We start from the raw sequence: 18,476 nt of genomic DNA, 5'->3' as shown, positions 1-18,476 counted from the left end.
AACCCTAAACCCCCTAGAAATAGCATTTGACCTTGTGGGGACTAACAAAATGTCCCCAGCTGGTCAACTTTTTGTTCGTTTACTATTCTTGTAGGGACTTCTGGTCCCCACAAGAATAGTTAAACATGTCCACACACACACACACACACACACACACACACACACACATTTTGGTCACTATCGTGTCATCTCTATTCCCCTCCCCCCTCCCTGCAGGCTCGTGATGAGAGGAACTACCATATCTTCTACTGTATGTTGAAGGGCATGCCTTCAGACCAGAAGAAGAAACTGGGACTAGGGAAAGCTACAGACTACAGCTACCTTACTATAGTAGGACACCACTTAGCTCACACTTTAACAACGCTATCAGAACAGTAGTGAGAAAATATCATTCAACTACAGTTCTCCTCTCCTCCAGGGGAAGTGTACTGTGTGTGATGGTCGTGATGATATGAAGGAGTATTCAAACATCCAATCAGCCATGAAGGTGTTGATGTTCTCTGACACTGAGAACTGGATGATCTCCAAACTATTGGCCTCTATACTACATATGGGGAACCTGCGTTATGAAGGTAAATGGTACACACATACACACACACTCACACATACACACACAGACATACATATTTGAATGACATCATACTGACTTCACTGTCACCTACCTCCAACCTCTGACCTCTGACCCCTAGCTCGTACTTATGACAACCTGGATGCCTGTGAGGTGGTCCGCAGCGTAGACCTGACTTCTGCTGCTACACTGCTGGAGGTAACACACGCACACACACACTGTATCCATAAACCTACCGTACATATACACACCTACTCTATCCACTGAGTGGTTGTACAGCAGTAACCTGAACTAGTTATGTCAAAGCTGCTGGAGAACTACAGGTGAGTCCTAGACCACTGCGGGAGGGAGGGAGAGGGAGGTGGAGGGGAAGACAGGGAAAGACAGGGAGGGAGGTGAAGGGAGGGAGGGAGAGCGGAGGAGGTAGGGAGAGCGGAGGAGGAGGGAGGGAGAGCGGAGGAGGAGGGAGGGAGGGAGGGGGAGCGGAGGAGGAGGGAGGGAGGGAGTGGGAGAGAGCTAACAGTGTTTAGTGAATAACACGGCAGTGAGCACCTCCTAGTTGCAAACTGGTGAAACACACAAACTTGGACTGTTGTCGACATTGGTTGATGGTGTGAAAGAAGTGTGTTTTCTGACTTCATGTTGCTGTGTGTGTGTGTGTGTGTGTGTGTGTGTGTGTGTGTGTGTGTGTGTGTGTGTGTGTGTGTGTGTGTGTGTGTGTGTGTGTGTGTGTGTGTGTGTGTGTGTGTGTGTGTGTGTGTGTGTGTGTGTGTGTGTGTGTGTGTGTGTGTGTGTGTGTGTACGTGTGCACGCGCCCGCCTGCCTGCTTTCGTGTGTGTAGGTGGACTGTAAAGACCTGATGAACTGTTTGACCAGTAGGACTCTGATCACTAGAGGAGAAACAGTCTCCACTCCCCTCAGTATAGAGCAGGCACTGGACGTACGGGACGCCTTCGTTAAGGTAACACACACACACACACATTAACATGCTCTCGTTGTGTGACACACTGTTTCAAACACTCTCTAGCAGTATATTGTATATGTATATTGTGTGTGTAGGGGATCTACGGTCGTCAGTTTGTGTGGATTGTAGAGAAGATCAATGCAGCGATCTACAAGCCTCCGTCCCACGAGCCCAAAGCCCTCAGACGCTCCATAGGACTACTAGACATCTTTGGCTTCGAAAACTTCACCATCAACAGGTACACACACGAACGCACGCATGCACGCACGCACGCACGCACGCACGCACGCACGAACAAACGGAATAGAGACACACACCTGAACACTGCAGTTTGTGTCGGTTTTCCTGCCCTGCGTTCATATAAGAAACATTCATGTGTTGAAAATCCCAAATTGTTTGCATATGTCAGGCTGGTGGGTGTAGCTGGTGTATAAAGTCAGGCGCAGGAGAGCAGAGATGAGTGAAACAACGCACTTTACTCTACAGCACAAAGTAAACAATTTACAAAGTGCAAAAAGAACGGTTGCCAGAAAGCATGGGTGATAAACAGCACCCGGTACAAACCAGCCGGAACATTCCGACCTGAACAAAGAACAATCACACACAAAGACATGGGGGAAACAGAGGGTTAAATACATGACCAGTAATTGGGAAATGAAAACCAGGTGTGTGTGAAAACGAGACATAACAAATGGAAAATTACAAATGGATCGGCGATGGCTAGAAGACCGGTGACGTCGACCGCCGAACACCACCCGAACAAGGAGAGGCATCAACTTCGGCTGAAGTCGTGACAGCATAGTCAACTTACACACAGCTCTGACACACAAGCTTACCCCACCAGACATGCCACCAGGGGTCTTTTCACAGTCCCCAAATCCAGAACAAATTCAAGAAAGCGTACAGTATTATGTAGAGCCATTATTGGATGGAACTCTGTTCCATCTCATATTTCTCAAATAAACATGGTTTCAAAAAACAGATAAAGCAACACCTCACGGCACAACGCCTCTCCCCTATTTGACCTAGATAGTTTGTGTGTATGTATTGATATGTAGGCTACGTGTGCCTTTAAAAAAAAAATTATGTAGTTCTGTCCTTAAGCTGTTCTTGTCTATTAATGTTCCGTATTATGTCATGTTTCATGTTTTGTGTGGAACCCAGGAAGAGTAGCTGCTGCTTTTGCAACAGCTAATGGGGATCCTAATAAAATACCAGAAATGTGTGTGTATGTGTCTCTCCCTATCAACAGTTTTGAGCAGCTGTGCATTAATTTTGCCAATGAGAACCTGCAGCAGTTCTTTGTGAGGCATGTGTTCAAGCTGGAGCAGGAGCAATACAACCTGGAACACATCAACTGGCAACACATCGAGTTCACAGACAACCAGGATGCCCTGGACATGATCGCTATCAAACCCATGAACATCATCAGCCTCATAGACGAGGAGAGCAAGTTCCCCAAGGTATTGATGATAGTATAACCTCGAGGTAGATGAGGATAGGGGGTGGGCGAGAGAGGGACGAGAAACATGATCGCTATCAAACCCTTGATCATCATAAACCTCATAGACGAGGAGAGCAATTTCCCAAATGTAACTGCATTATAGATAGATACGGTACATATACAGATGTAGGATCTTAATTTGATCACCCTGTTGCAGGAAACTTTCCTGAAATGTCAAATTTGTAGTGTATTTGAGTTTTAAAAAGACTTCTGAAGTTTTTAATTTCCACATAGAAATTTCAGACCTGATTTTCCCTTACGAAAAATGTATCAACAGCTACAAAAATGCCCATTAATTATAATGCACATGGCCACCCGAGTGTCTCTGCTGGTGTTGCAGCCGGTCGCAACCAGGAGACCCATGGGGTGTCGTTCGGGTTAGGGGAGGGTTTGGCCGGCAGGGATGTCCTTGTCCCATCGCACACTAGCGAATCCTGTTGCGGGCCGGGCGCAGTGTATGCTGACACAGTCGCCAGGTGTACAGTGTTTCCTCCAACACATTGGTGCGGCTGGCTTCCGGGTTAAGTGGGCATTGTGTCAAGAAGCAGTGCGGCTTGGTTGGGTTGTGTTTCGGGAGGATGCGCGGCTCTCGACCTTTGCCTCTCCTGAGTCCGTACGGAAGTTGCAGCGATGAGACAAGACTGTAACTACCAATTGGATACCACAAAATTGGGGAGAAGAAAAATAATTTAAAATATTTTAAAAATATTTAAAAAAAGAAAAATGTATTATAATCCACATAATAATTCACATTTCCTGTTGCTGCAGGACTATTTTCCTGCTGTAGCAAACTGGGTCAAATTAAGATGCTACATCTGTTGTTCCCTAACGTAGAAGGAAAAGGAGAGAGGGAAACATGGATACAGTATAATGGGGAGAGAACAAATATCTAAGCAAATATTTGTGTAAACCTACTCTGTCAGTACACAGGGTACTTAGTTAGATCATATCTCCCTAACCCATCCCTCTCATCCACCCCCCCCCCCTCTCTGTCTCAGGGTACAGACACTACTATGTTGAATAAGTTGAACTCTCAGCATAAGTTGAACACCAACTACATTCCTCCTAAGAACACTTATGAGACCCAGTTTGGCATCCAGCACTTTGCTGGGGTGGTTTACTACGAGACACGAGGTACGTGACAACATTATGGCAACATGATTATCACATACTGAATGACTGATTATCATATACAACATGATGACCAAAATCATCAACTCTTGGAGGACAGTGGAAATTGATAAAATGCTTATTTAATGTTAAAACCAACATGCTTCGGTTTTGTAATGACCAACCTCAATGAAAAAGTCACTGTAAAGGGTTCTTCTCAGGACTAATAGAGGATAGGACACACTAGACCCAATGTCCTAAACAATAACCGATAGCCTTATCAATAACCAATAACCAAGAGCCTTATCAATAACCAAGAACCAAGAGCCTTACCAATAACCAATATCTGTATCAATAACCAATAACCAATAGCCTTATCAATAACCAATAACCAATAGCCATATCAATAACCAAGAGCCGTATAAATAACCAATAACCAATAGTCTTATCAATAACCAAAAGCCTTATCCATTACCAATAACTAATAGCCTTATCAATAACCAATAACCAAGAGCCCTATCAATAACCAAGAGCCTTATCAATAACCAATAACGAAGAGCCTTATCAATAACCAATAACCAATAGCCTTATCAATAACCAAGAGCCTTATCAATAATCAATATTCATATCAATAACCAATAACCAATAGACTTATCAATAACCAATAGCCTTATCAATAACCAAGAGCCTTATCAATAACCAATAACCAATAGTCTTATCAATAACCAAAAGCCTTATCCATTACCAATAACTAATAGCCCTATCAATAACCGATAACCAAGAGCCCTATCAATAACCAAGAGCCTTATCAATAACCAATAACCAAGAACCTTATCAATAACCAATAACCATAGCCTTATCAATAACCAACAACGAATAGCCCTATCAATAACCAATAGCCCTATCAATAACCAATAACCAATAGCCCTATCAATAACCAATAACCAATAGCCCTATCAATAACCAATAACCAATAGCCCTATCAATAACCAATAACCAATAGCCCTATCAATAACCAATAACTAATAGCCTTATCAATAATAGGTTTCTTGGAGAAGAACAGAGACACCCTGCACGGTGACATCATCCAGCTGGTTCACTCCTCCAGGAACAAGTTCATCAAGCAGATCTTCCAGGCCGATGTTGCCATGGTAATGCACCCTCCGTCACCCAAGCAACCCTTCGCCCTAGCAACCACACAGTCACTCAACCCACCACTCCTCACTACACCTTGATGACATCACAGATCACTCATTACCTGTTGTCTAGTTTCTCTGCGTGGTCATCATGAAGCGTTCCAGACAGACAGCTATGTCTGTTCTGGTTGTCTCGTGGTTTGCATCCCAAATGCCACTCTATTCCCTTATAGTGCACATAGGGCTCTGGTCAGAAGTAAATATGGAATAGGGTTTTCTCTGCATGGCATGTTGCTTGCACTCTTCTCCTCCATCTGTCTCTTCAGTAATGTTTTATTTTTATTTCACCTTTATTTAACAAGGTAGGCAAGTTGAGAACAAGTTCAGATAAAGCAAAGCAGTGTGACACATACAACAAGACAGAGTTACACATGGAGTAAAACAAACATACAGTCAATAATACAGTAGAAAAATAAGTCTATATACAATGTGAGCAAATGAGGTGAGATAAGGGAGGTAAAGGCAAAAGATGTGTGGCAAGATGCTAACATTACTCTGTCTTTCCTCTGTCTGTGTGTTTGTATCTGCGTGTCTGTGTGTGTGTGTGTGTGTGTGTGTGTGTGTGTGTGTGTGTGTGTGTGTGTGTGTGTGTGTGTGTGTGTGTGTGTGTGTGTGTGTGTGTGTGTGTGTGTGTGTGTGTGTGTGTGTGTGTGTGGGTCTGTGTGTGGGTCTGTGTGTGTTTGTATCTGTGTGTGTGTTTGTATCTGAGTGTCTGTGTGTGTTTGTATCTGTGTGTATGTGTGTGTGTCTGTGTGTGTTTGTATCTGTGTGTGTGTTTGAATCTGTGTGTATGTGTGTGTGTCTGTGTGTGTTTGTATCTGTGTGTGTGTTTGAATCTGTGTGTATGTGTGTGTGTCTGTGTGTGTTTGTATCTGTGTGTGCGTTTGTATCTGAGTGTCTGCGTATTATATGTGCATGCACACATATTTATGTCTGCCTTGGTCTCTGTTTGGCTACTTGCCGGGTGATAATATAGGCCAACCTGACAGTCCACTGAAGGTAAAAGAAGAAAAGAGGAGGAATAATCTCCCTCCCTCCCTCCCTCCCTCCCTCCCTCCCTCCCTCCCTCCGCTGGCTGTGTATAGCAGACATAACGTCCATCGTTCAGTGGAGCCCAGGTTGCAACTCGCTCTCTCTCTGTCCATAAACTTAGTGGCCATGTTTTGGTGACATCCCTTCCTGTCTACTTATTGGTTCCCTCTCACCTCTGCAAAGATGATGGATAATGAAGATGTCGCATAATGGCCGTTTACCATTGACAAAAATGGTCAAGGTTCTTGTCTGTATAAGGGCAAAGTGGGGGTGCAAGTCAATATTAGGATGGTGTCTCTAATGTTTTGTACACTCAGTGTATTTAGACATTGAGTTTTAAAGAACAATAGCTTTGATGGAACTGTTGTTGGCATTACTTTAAAACAGTTCTAACCTTGACACATTTTTTTTTTTAAATGAGACACGTAGAACATTTTAAACACTGTCAAAATATATCTGTCACAATATGAGCTACATTCAGCCAGGTTTCCTGTAGAGGGAATTAACGGGAACTTAACAGAGCGAAAGAGAGAGTGGAAAAAGAAGAGTGAGAGAGAGAGGAAAAGGGATAGAACCCATTGTTGCTAACCCATGTTGATGTGTGTCTGTACGTGTGTGTGTGTGTGTGTGTGTGTGTGTGTGTGTGTGTGTGTGTGTGTGTGTGTGTGTGTGTGTGTGTGTGTGTGTGTGTGTGTGTGTGTGTGTGTGTGTGTGTGTGTGTGTGTGTGTGTGTGTGTGTGTGTGTGTGTGCGTGCGTGTGGTGCGTGTGTGTGTGTGTGTGTGTGTGTGTGTCTGTGTGTGTGTGTGTGTGTGTGTGTGTGTGTGTGTGTGTGTGTGTGTGTGTGTGTGTGTGTGTGTGCGTGCGTGCGTGTGGTGCGTGTGTGCGTGTGTGTGTGTGTGTGTGTGTGTGTGGTTGTAGGGGGCGGAGACCAGGAAGCGCTCTCCCACTCTGAGCAGTCAGTTCAAGCGTTCTCTGGAACTGCTGATGAGGACTCTGAGTGTGTGTCAGCCCTTCTTCGTACGCTGCATTAAACCCAATGAGTACAAGAAACCCATGGTGAGTGTATGTGTGTCTGCATGTGTTTATGTGTGTGTGTTTGTGTGTAAAAATGTAATTGTTGTATGTGCGTCTGTCTCTGTGTCTGTCTGTCTGTTATCTCTCCCAGCTGTTTGACAGGGAGCTGGGTGTTCGTCAGCTGAGGTATTCAGGCATGATGGAGACCATTCGTATACGCAGAGCTGGTTATCCAATCAGATACACCTTTGTTGAGTTTGTGGACCGCTACAGAGTCCTCATGCCAGGAGTCAAACCTGCATACAAACAGGTACGTGACTGTTAGAGTTTAGATGTGCCAGTCAAACTAAAGGCCTTCTATGGGGGGCTCATCTGGGTAAAGTCATCTAGTCCAAAATAGAAAAGGTGATGGTATTTCCCAAACTGACGGCAAAAACAACGTGTTTTCAATGCATGGTGCTCTTATTCATTTAAAAAAGACAACGTGTTTTCAATGCATGGTGCTCTTATTCATTTAAAAAAAAAAACGTGTTTTCAATGCATGGTGCTCTTATTCATTTAAAAAAGACAACGTGTTTTCAATGCATGGTGCTCTTATTCATTTAAAAAAGACAACGTGTTTTCAATGCATGGTGCTCTTATTCATTTAAAAAAGACAACATGTTTTCAATGCATGGTGCTCTTATTCATTTAAAAAAGACAACATGTTTTGATCTTGATCAGTCTTCGCCAAAGCTTGCCTTGTCAGTGTCCGTTGTCAATGGTTACTTGCCCACTGATGTCCGATCCCTGTGTGTGTGTGTGTGTGTGTGTGTGTGTGTGTGTGTGTGTGTGTGTGTGTGTGTGTGTGTGTGTGTGTGTGTGTGTGTGTGTGTGTGTGTGTGTGTGTGTGTGTGTGTGTGTGTGTGTGTGTGTGTGTGTGTGTGTGTAGGAGGACCTGAGGGGAACTTGTCAGCGTATAGCGGAAGTTGTTCTGGGGAGAGATGATGATTGGCAGATGGGAAAGACCAAGATCTTCCTCAAGGTAACTAACTCCTGGGCTGAGTCCCAAATGGCACATTATTAGGGTGCCTGGTCTCTGTGTGGGCGGCAGGTAGCCTAGCGGTTAAGATCATTGGACCAGTAACTGAAAGGTCGCTGGTTTGAATCCTCGAGCCAACTAGGTGAAGAATCTGCCGATGTGCCCTTGAGCAAGGCACTTAACCCTAATTCCTCCTATGAATTGCTCTGGATAAGAACATCTCCTAAATGACAAAAATATTCAAATAAAACATGTAGATGGTCAAAAGTAGTGCACTATATAGGGAAAAGGGTTCCATTTGGGAGAAGCTCTACATTTTTGGATAGGGTTTTTTAATCTGAAATATGCAAGTTGTCTACAATACCCTGTCTTAGTAACAGGGAGAGAAATTTGCTATGAAGTGGAACTCAACCACAGTTGTGCCTCTGTTGACAGTTAAACGGGGACAGCACTAGGAGTGGGGTCAGTGGTGGGCTGGTTACCACGGTGATGGTTATCATAGCTGAGGTCGTTATCAGAGTGACCAGCTGGTCGGACAGGAAGTAAAACAGGAAGTAAAATCAGTGAAGTGAAGCCAGGTCAAGGAGGGCAGTGCCCACACTTCCCTACAGGAAACAGACAGATCAGAGGAGGAGAGGAAATGGACAGAAGTGAGGGATGTCATGAAAATAAATCAGAGGGTCTTTAGAATGTCTGTTTGGAATCTATTGATGATCACATCTGGTTTGTGTGTGTCTGTGTGTCTGCACATGTGTTTGGTGTTTGTTAAGGACCACCATGACATGCTGTTGGAGATAGAGAGAGACAAGGCCATCACGGACAAGGTCATCCTTATCCAGAAGGTTGTACGAGGCTACAAGGACAGGTGAGGCCGTAGTCATAGCAACCCGGCGAGGCTGTTGGCATAGCAACCTGGTGAGACTGTAGTCCTAACAACCAGTTTAGACTGTTGGCAAAGAAACTAGTTGAGACTAGTCATAGCAACGAGCTTTGAGTTAACAATCGCGTCACTTGGTCTCAACAGGTCCAACTTCCTGAAGATGAGGAAGTCGGCCATGATGATCCAGAAGACGTGGCGAGGATACCACTGTCGCAAGAACTATGGAGCTGTGAGTTTTAAAAACTTGATCACTTGAACTGTTCCTTGTATCATTAATCAAATTACAATTTCTCCTCCATGTCCTCTCCTCCTCCCCCTCCTCCCCTCCCCTCCTCCTCCCCTCCTCCTCCCCTCCCCTCCCCTCCTCCCCTCCTCCTCCCCCCCCTCCCCTCCCCTCCCCTCCTCCTCCCCCTCCTCCTCCTAGATGCGGGCAGGGTTCACCAGACTGCAGGCGTTGTATCACTCCAGGCGGCTGTACGTAATGTACCACGTGACCAGACAGAGGGTGATGGGTCTGCAGGCCAGGTGTAGAGGCTGTCTGGTCAGAAGGGCCTTCAGACACCGCCTATGGGCCATCATCACCATCCAGGCTCACACACGGGGCATGATCGCACGACGCCTCTACAAGAGACTGAAGGGAGAGGTGAGAAAGAGACAGACTCACGCAGTGCAGACTGAAAGAAAGCCTCAGTCCCTCTCACTCTCTCATCCTTTTCTCTCACTCTCTCACCCTAACCCTCTCTCTCACTCTCTCACCCTAACCATTTCTCTCATCCTAAAGCCCTTTCTCTCACTCTCTCATCCTAATTTTCTCTCACTCTCTCCTCCTAAGGTGAGAGAGTGAGAGATAAGGATGAGAGAGTGAGAGAAAGGGTTAGGAGGAGAGAGTGAGAGAAAAGGTTAGGATGAGAGAGTGAGAGAAAAGGTTAGGGTGAGAGAGTGAGAGAAAGGGCTTAGGGTGAGAGAGTGAGAGAAAGGGTTAGGGTGAGAGAGTGAGAGAAAAGGTTAGGATGAGAGAGTGAGAGAAAGGGTTAGGATGAGAGAGTGAGAAAGGGTTAGGAGGAGAGAGTGAGAGAAAAGGTTAGGGTGAGAGAGTGAGAGAAAAGGTTAGCATGAGAGAGTGAGAGAAAGGGTTAGGATGAGAGAAATGGTTAGGGTGAGAGAGTGAGAGAAAGGGTTAGGAGGAGAGAGTGAGAGAAAAGTTTAGGGTGAAAGACTAAGAGAAAAGGTTAGGGTGAGAGAGTGAGAGAAAAGGTTAGGATGAGAGAGTGAGAGAAAGTGTTAGGATGAGAGAGTGAGAAAGGGTTCTAACCTTTTCTCTCACTCTCTCACCCTAACCTTTTCTCTCAGTCTCTCACCCTAACTTTTTCTCTCACTCTCTCATCCTAACTTTTTCTCTCACTCTCTCATCCTAACCTTTTCTCTCACTCTCTCCTCCTAACCCTTTCTCTCACTCTCTCATCCTTTTCTCTCACTCTCTCACCCTAACCTTTTCTCTCACTCTCTCACCCTAACCCTTTCTCTCAGTCTCTCACCCTAACCTTTTCTCTCACTCTCTCACCCTAACCCTTTCTTCACTCTCTCTCGCATTATTTTTCTCGTTCACTCTCTTCCTCTGTTTCTGCCCTCTCTCTCTCAGTATCGGAGGAGGTTGGAGGCAGAGAAGCTGCGTCTGGCTGAGGAGGAGAAACTGAGGAACCAGATGAGCGCTAAGAAGGCCAAGGTCTGGAACACACACACATACGGGCGTCATGCACCCCAGAAATTGGAGGGAAGTACGTGAGGATGGCTAGGGATGGTCCGTAGGGGGGCCAGGCCCTGCAATCTAGAGCCATAATCATTATACTTAATTCTATGTAAAGAAATATGTCAATTTTTCTGCATATCTAAGCATACCTCTTGAGCTGTCTGTATCCTCCTGACTGGTGGTTCTGAATTTAAAGAAACTAAATATGCTTCTCTGCATCTCTGCTAAAATCTGGGTAAAATATTGAGTACATTTAGTTATTGCTAGCTTTTCTAAAGTCTACCAACCTTGCCAGCAGGCATGCCAGCTAAAATACTTAGATAAGCTAGCTACTCTAACTTGATAGCCTGAAATGGCTCCATCATAAAATTACTAGCTGGCTAGTAGTGTTACAGAAAATCAACAATTGTTTTTAGGACAATTCTGAGGGGGCACGCACGCACACACACACGCACACGCACACACACACGCACACCTATTAACACCCAGTCTTCTGTAGGTAGAAGCAGAGCGTAACCACCAGGAGAGACTGGCCCAGCTAGCGAAGGAGGACACGGAGAGGGAGAAGAGAGAGAGGGAGGAGGTGCGTAAGAAGAAGCAGATGGTGGAGCAGATGGAGAAAGCCAGACATGAGCCGGTGAACGACTCTGACATGGTGGATAAGATGTTCGGCTTCCTGGGAACAACAAACTCCTTCCCTGGCCAGGAGGGAGCACCACCAGCTGGGTTCGAGGTGAGAAGGTCGCCACCTGGTGGACAGACAGACACTGCTACAGTTAACACAATCTGCTCTGGGCTACGTTCAAATCGTTCACTGAGTGTCTTTGTGTGTGTGTCTGTGTGTGTGCATAAATGTGTGTGTTTGTTTGTAGGACTTGGAGCGTGCCCAGAAGGAGCTTGAGGAGGAGGATTTAGACGATGTTGCTCCTCTCCCTGAGGATGAGGAGGATGACCTGTCAGAGTATAAGTTTGCCAAGTTCGCTGCCACCTATTTCCAGGGCACCACCACACACACCTATGTCCGACGGCCGCTCAAACAACCGCTGCTGTTCCATGACGACGAGGGCGACCAGCTGGTAGGTCACATGACCTCTCAACTCTGACCCCTGACCTCTAACCCCAGTAGACCATGGGTGTTTGTCAGACTGTCCTTTCAGGCAGACTCCTTCTACCCAACTGTACTTTTAATAATTACAGCAACAACACTGTTAAGGGTTGCAAAAATCCAGTATTTTTCCCTACTTTCCCCGGTTGTCCAGAAATTCAGATAGGAAGGTTCCTGGAATCAGGAGGGAATAAGCAGGAAATCCAGAATCTTCCAACCAGGATTTATAGAAAAAGTAAGTAATTCAAAGGTTGCAACCCTAACACTGATGGTTTCTCTCCACCCAGGCGGCGTTGGCGGTGTGGATTACGGTGCTGAGGTTCATGGGAGATCTCCCGGAGCCCAAGTACCACACGGCCATCACCGACGGCTCGGAGAAGATTCCTGTGATGACCAAGATTTACGAGACGTTGGGCAAAAAAACCTACAAGAGGGAACTACAGGCCCTGCAGGGGGAGGGAGAGGTGAGAGGAGGGGGGAGGGGAAAGAGAGAACTACAGGCTCTGCAGGGGGAGGGAGAGGAGGGGGGAGAGGGAGGGGGGAAATAGAGAACTACAGGCTCTGCAGGAGGAAGGGGGAGGAGGGGGGAGGGGGGAGGGGAAAGAGAGAACTACAGGCTCTGCAGGGGGAGGGAGAGGAGGGGAAAGAGAGAACTACAGGCTCTGCAGGGGGAGGGAGAGGAGGGGGAGGCGGGAAATAGAGAACTACAGGCTCTGCAGGGGGAGGGAGAGGAGGGGGAGGGGGGAGGGGAAAGAGAGAACTACAGGCTCTGCAGGGGGAGGGAGAGGAGGGGGAGGGGGAGGGGAAAGAAATAACTACAGGCTCTGCAGGGGGAGGGAGAGGAGGGGGGAGAGGGAGGGGAAAGAGAGAACTACAGGCTCTGCAGGGGGAGGGAGAGGAGGGGGAGGGGGGAAATAGAGAACTACAGGCTCTGCAGAGGGAGGGAGAGGAGGGGGAGGGGGGAAATAGAGAACTACAGGCTCTGCAGAGGGAGGGAGAGGTGAGAGGAGGGAGGGAGGAGGGGAAAGAGAGAACTACAGGCTCTGCAGGGGGAGGAAGAGGAGGGGAAAGAGAGAACTACAGGCTCTGCAGGGGGAGGGAGAGGAGGGGGAGGGGGGAAATAGAGAACTACAGGCTCTGCAGAGGGAGGGAGAGGTGAGAGGAGGGAGGGAGGAGGGGAAAGAGAGAACTACAGGCTCTGCAGGGGGAGGGAGAGGAGGGGAAAGAGAGAACTACAGGCTCTGCAGGAGGAGGGGGAGGAGGGGGGAGGGGAAAGAGAGAACTACAGGTTCTGCAGGGGGAGGGAGAGGAGGGGGAGGGGGGAGGGGAAAGAGAGAACTACAGGCTCTGCAGGGGGAGGGGGAGGAGGGGGGAGGGGGGAGGGGAAAGAGAGAACTACAGGCTCTGCAGGGGGAGGGAGAGGAGGGGAAAGAGAGAACTACAGGCTCTGCAGGGGGAGGGAGAGGAGGGGGAGGGGGAAATAGAGAACTACAGGCTCTGCAGAGGGAGGGAGAGGTGAGAGGAGGGAGGGAGGAAGGGGAGAGAGAGAGAACTACAAGCCTTGCAGGGGGAGGGGGAGGTGAGAGGAGGGAGGGGAGAGAGAACTACGAGCCTTGCAGGGGGAGGGGGAGGGGAGAGAGAGAGAACTACAAGCTTTGCAGGGGGAGGGGGAGGTGAGAGGAGGGAGGGGAGAGAGGGGGAGGGGGAGGTGAGAGGAGGGAGGGGAGAGAGAGAGAACTACAAGCCTTGCAGGGGGAGGGGGAGGTGAGAGGAGGGAGGGGAGAGAGAGAGAGAACTACAGGCCCTGCAGGGGGAGGGGGAGGTGAGAGGAGGGAGGGGGGAGAGAGAGAACTACAAGCCCTGCAGGGGGAGGGGGAGGTGGAGGTGAGAGGAGGGAGGGGAGAACTACAAGCCCTGCAGGGGGAGGGGGAGGTGAGAGGAGGGAGGGGGGAGAGAGAGAACTACAAGCCCTGCAGGGGGAGGGGGAGGTGAGAGGAGGGAGGGGAGAGAGAGAGAACTACAAGCCCTGCAGGGGGAGGGGGAGGTGAGAGGAGGGAGGGGAGAGAGAGAGAACTACAAGCCCTGCAGGGGGAGGGGGAGGTGAAAGGAGGGAGGGGAGAGAGAGAGAACTACAAGCCCTGCAGGGGGAGGGGGAGGTGAGAGGAGGGAGGGGAGAGAGAGAGAACTACAAGCCCTGCAGGGGGAGGGGAGGGGGAGGTGAGAGGAGGGAGGGGAGAGAGAGAGAACTACAAGCCCTGCAGGGGGAGGGGGAGGTGAGAGGAGGGAGGGGGGAGAGAGAGAACTACAGGCCCTGCAGGGGGAGGGGGAGGTGAGAGGAGCGCAGGGGGGAGAGAGAGAACTACAAGCCCTGCAGGGGGAGGGGGAGGGGGAGGTGAGAGGAGGGAGGGGAGAGAGAGAGAACTACAAGCCCTGCAGGGGGAGGGGGAGGGGGAGGTGAGAGGAAATGTTTTGCTGTGCTGTGAGGAAAAATGTACTTACTACGACTGTGATATGTGGTTGTCTCACCTAGCTATCGTAAGATGAATGCACTAACAGTAAGTCGCTCTGAATAAGAGCATCTGCTAAATGATTAAAAGAAGATGAGGGGGGAAGTAATCGATAATAACACTTAGCTATAATCTCATTAGGTTAGATGATAACTGAGTTACACCCTCATGGTCTGATACACCTGTAGTGTTGCTCTGGGTAGCACAGTACAGTCGTGCTTCCTCAAAGACGTTTCTGATTTATAAGCTGTGTCCTGCTGTAACCCCTCCCCTTAAGACCCCCCATTCAGACAGCAACAAGAAGAACAGTGTCCGACACAAACTAGTGTCCCTCACCCTGAAGAAGAAGTCCAAGATCACTGAGGAGGTAAGAGAGAGGAGAAGGAGAGGAGGATGTTTTGGAGTTAAAAGCATTCTAGAAGTGGTGACATTGCCCTTAGCATCTGGGCACTTTGTCTGCATCCCAAATGGCACCCTATTCCCTATATAGTAAATTACTTTTGACCAGAGCCCTATAGTCCATGGTAAAAAAGTAGTACACTATATAGGGATAGGGTGCTATTTGGGACCTAAAGAATATGTAGATCAGATAGAATGTCCAGTGTTGATGATGTGTTTTCTGACAGGTGGCGAAGCGCCTGAACGACGGAGAGATTAGTCTCCATGGCAACAGCATGTTGGAGGACCGGCCCACCTCTAACCTGGAGAAACTCCACTTCATCATCGGCAACGGAATACTACGACCTGCCCTGAGGTAGACACACACACACAAGCACACGCATACACACCCACACGCATGCTCGCACACACACACTCTCTGACCTGTGCTGTGTGTGTACTCTGTAGGGATGAGATCTACTGCCAGATCTGTAAGCAGTTGAACCAGAACCCGTCTAAGAGCAGTCACGCCCGCGGCTGGATCCTCATCTCTCTGTGTGTCGGCTGCTTCGCTCCCTCTGAGAAGTTTGTCAAGGTCAGTCAGAATACACATACTCACATATTCTCTGTCTGCGTCCCAAATGACACCCTATTCCCTTTATAATCCACTGTTTTGACCAGGGCCTACAGAGCCATTTGGGACGTAGACATTCTTAGACTCTATACTTTCTCTATAATTACATCACTTCCTCTATAAATGCATCACATCCTGTCTCCTCCAGTACCTGCGTAACTATATCCATGGCGGTCCTCCTGGCTACGCCCCCTACTGCGAGGAGAGACTCAGACGCACGTTTGTTAACGGCACCAGAACACAGCCCCCGTCCTGGCTGGAGCTACAGGTACACAGACACACAAACACACACAGACACACAGACACACACACACATCCCTTACCTCTCTTTTTCTCTCCTCTCCTCTTTCCACCTCTCTTCTTCTCCCCCCTCCCGCTGTCCTCCCACTCTCTCCTCCCCCGTCTCTCTCTCTCCCTCTCTCCTCATCTTTCTTCTCTCCCAGGCCACTAAGTCTAAGAAGCCCATCATGTTGCCAGTAACCTTTATGGACGGCACCACTAAGACGTTGTTGACAGACTCAGCTACTAACGCCATGGAGCTGTGTAACGCCCTGGCAGACAAGATCAGCCTCAGAGATCGCTTTGGATTCTCTCTCTACATTGCCCTGTTTGACAAGGTAATACACACACAGAGACACACACACACAGACACACACACACACACACACACACACACACACATGTGCAGTATTCCAGTATGAGCTATGTGTATGTGTGTGTCTACCTCAAGGTCTCCTCCCTAGGCAGTGGTAAGGACCATGTGATGGACGCGGTGTCCCAGTGTGAGCAGTATGCCAAGGAGCAGGGTGCCCAGGAGAGGAACGCCCCCTGGAGACTGTTCTACAGGAAGGAGATATTCACGCCCTGGCACAACCCTGCAGACGATGCTGTGGCCACCAACCTCATCTACCAACAGACTGTACGGGGGGTAAAGTTTGGAGAGTACCGCTGTGACAGGGTGAGTTTTACACTTACACCAAATGACCTCTCAGTTACAAGGTGGCACTGTTTTTATGGTTCTCTGAGCCTGATAGGAACAACCTCTCTTCTTGCTCTTTTCCAGGATGAAATGACTATGTTGACTATGGGTCAGACCCTAACCTCTCTGTCTCTGTTTCTGTCTCTCTCTCTGTCTCTTAATTCAATTCAATTTAATTCAAATGGCTTCATTGGCATGATTAACAAAGCAAATGGAATAGACAATAAACAAAAGGGTAAATAAACAAGGGAAACATCTCTCTCTCTCTCTCTCTCTCTCTCTCTCTCTCTCTCTCTCTCTCTCTCTCTCTCTCTCTCTCTCTCTCTCTCTCAATTCAATTCAATTCAATTCAATTGACTTTATTGACATGGCAAGTTATTATTACTTACATTGTCAAAGTATACATATCGAAAAATTTAAATAAAATATATATGTATATATATACACAAAATATATATATATTTATATATAAATAAATGGTGGGACTAACAGCAATAATAATAGTAGTAGTGGACATGGGATTATCATTAATAACAGCTACAACAACAATATTAATCAGAACAACAATACATTAAAGCAACAGTAGTAGACCAGTGTCAACATGACTGAGAAGACACATGACCTGGTACGAAAGACAAAACAAAACTAAGCTAAATGGGAAATATTATCAACATTACTTTGCATTTTTCACTGGCTGTCCCTCAGGTTGTGGCAGGAGGACACATATTGCACATTTTGGCTTTTCACCCAATAAATATTTGATTTTTTCTTCATCTTTTATAGTTTCAAATTCTTTGTATTGAATTATAATTTTGGGAAAGAAATATGCTCTTAGGTCTGAGTATTTGTCACAGTGTAGTAGGAAATGCACTTCTGTCTCTACCTCTCCCCTGGAGCAGAGTGAGCACAGCCTATCCTCTCTGGGCAGCCAGGTTTGTCTGTGACGACCGGTCTCTATAGTCAGACTGTGCTCACTGAGTCTGTACCTAGTCAATGTTTTCCTCAGTTTTCTATCAGTCACAGTGGTCAGATAGTCTGCCACCATGTACTGTCTGTTTAGAGCCAAATAGGATTGAAGTTTACTTTGATTTTTTGTGGTGTCTTTCCAATAGGTTATATATTTTTCTTTTTGTTTTGTGATGATTTGGTTGGGCCAGATTTTCTGAGGGCTGTCCCGAGGCTCTATGGGGTTGGTTTGGGTTGGTGAACTGAGCCTCAGAACCAGCTGGCTGAGGGGACTCTTCTCTGTTTTCATCTCTTGACATTGTAGAGCTGTGTGATGGAATGTTTTAGGGTCACTTGTTTTTAGATGATTGTAAAATTTGATGGCTCTTTTTTCTATTCGAATGAGGAGGGGGTATTGGCCCAATTCTGCCCTACATGCGTTATTTGGAGTTTTTCTTTGTACTTGCAATACAGTCTTGCAAAACTCTGCATGCAATACTTCAATTGGATGTTTGTCCCATTTAGTATTCATTATTAGAGAGTGGACCCCATACTTCACTGCCATATAGAGCAATTGGTTCTATAACTGATTGAAACATTTTGAGCCAGATTCTAATTGGAATTTCAATTTTGATGTTCCTTTTAATGGCATAGAATGCTCTTCTTGCTTTGTCTCTCAGCTCATTCACAGCCATGTGAAAGCTACCTGTGTTGCTGATATTTAGTCCTAGATATGTGTAGTTTTTGGTGTGTTCTAATAGAACTGTGTCCAAATAGAATTTATATTTGTCATCCTTATTTCCGGACCTTTTTTGGAATATCATTATATTTGTTTTTTTTAGGTTAACGGTCAGAGCCCAGGTCTGACAAAACCTGTGAAGACGATCTAGG

General features: G+C 47.1%; 2 protein-coding genes across 2 annotated transcripts in view; both read left to right on the top strand.

Annotated features, from left to right (window-relative positions):
* Positions 1-853, top strand: part of LOC139549848 (unconventional myosin-VIIa-like) — a 4,214-nt gene extending 3,361 nt beyond the window's left edge. The window contains exons 6-9 of the mRNA XM_071360587.1: positions 217-330; positions 419-572; positions 690-766; positions 848-853. Coding sequence (XP_071216688.1) covers positions 217-330; positions 419-572; positions 690-766; positions 848-853 — 351 coding nt within the window. The remainder of the gene's footprint in view (positions 1-216; positions 331-418; positions 573-689; positions 767-847) is intronic.
* Positions 854-1,420: 567 nt separating this feature from the next.
* LOC139548881 (unconventional myosin-VIIa-like) overlaps positions 1,421-18,476 on the top strand; it is a 37,595-nt gene continuing 20,539 nt past the window's right edge. The window contains exons 1-21 of the mRNA XM_071358805.1: positions 1,421-1,529; positions 1,628-1,770; positions 2,785-2,995; positions 4,035-4,170; positions 5,191-5,297; positions 7,294-7,431; positions 7,541-7,699; positions 8,321-8,413; positions 9,181-9,275; positions 9,435-9,519; positions 9,715-9,933; positions 10,930-11,013; positions 11,537-11,770; positions 11,910-12,113; positions 12,430-12,606; positions 14,927-15,016; positions 15,276-15,403; positions 15,496-15,622; positions 15,810-15,929; positions 16,105-16,278; positions 16,392-16,619. Of these exons, the coding sequence (XP_071214906.1) occupies positions 1,428-1,529; positions 1,628-1,770; positions 2,785-2,995; positions 4,035-4,170; positions 5,191-5,297; positions 7,294-7,431; positions 7,541-7,699; positions 8,321-8,413; positions 9,181-9,275; positions 9,435-9,519; positions 9,715-9,933; positions 10,930-11,013; positions 11,537-11,770; positions 11,910-12,113; positions 12,430-12,606; positions 14,927-15,016; positions 15,276-15,403; positions 15,496-15,622; positions 15,810-15,929; positions 16,105-16,278; positions 16,392-16,619 (3,054 nt within the window). The 5' untranslated portion in view covers positions 1,421-1,427. The remainder of the gene's footprint in view (positions 1,530-1,627; positions 1,771-2,784; positions 2,996-4,034; positions 4,171-5,190; positions 5,298-7,293; positions 7,432-7,540; positions 7,700-8,320; positions 8,414-9,180; positions 9,276-9,434; positions 9,520-9,714; positions 9,934-10,929; positions 11,014-11,536; positions 11,771-11,909; positions 12,114-12,429; positions 12,607-14,926; positions 15,017-15,275; positions 15,404-15,495; positions 15,623-15,809; positions 15,930-16,104; positions 16,279-16,391; positions 16,620-18,476) is intronic.

The sequence above is a fragment of the Salvelinus alpinus genome, chromosome 22 (genome assembly GCF_045679555.1).
Source record: "Salvelinus alpinus chromosome 22, SLU_Salpinus.1, whole genome shotgun sequence".
NCBI lineage: Eukaryota > Metazoa > Chordata > Actinopteri > Salmoniformes > Salmonidae > Salvelinus > Salvelinus alpinus.
Note: the sequence above shows the minus strand (reverse complement) of the source record. Positions and strands in the feature narration are given on the sequence as shown.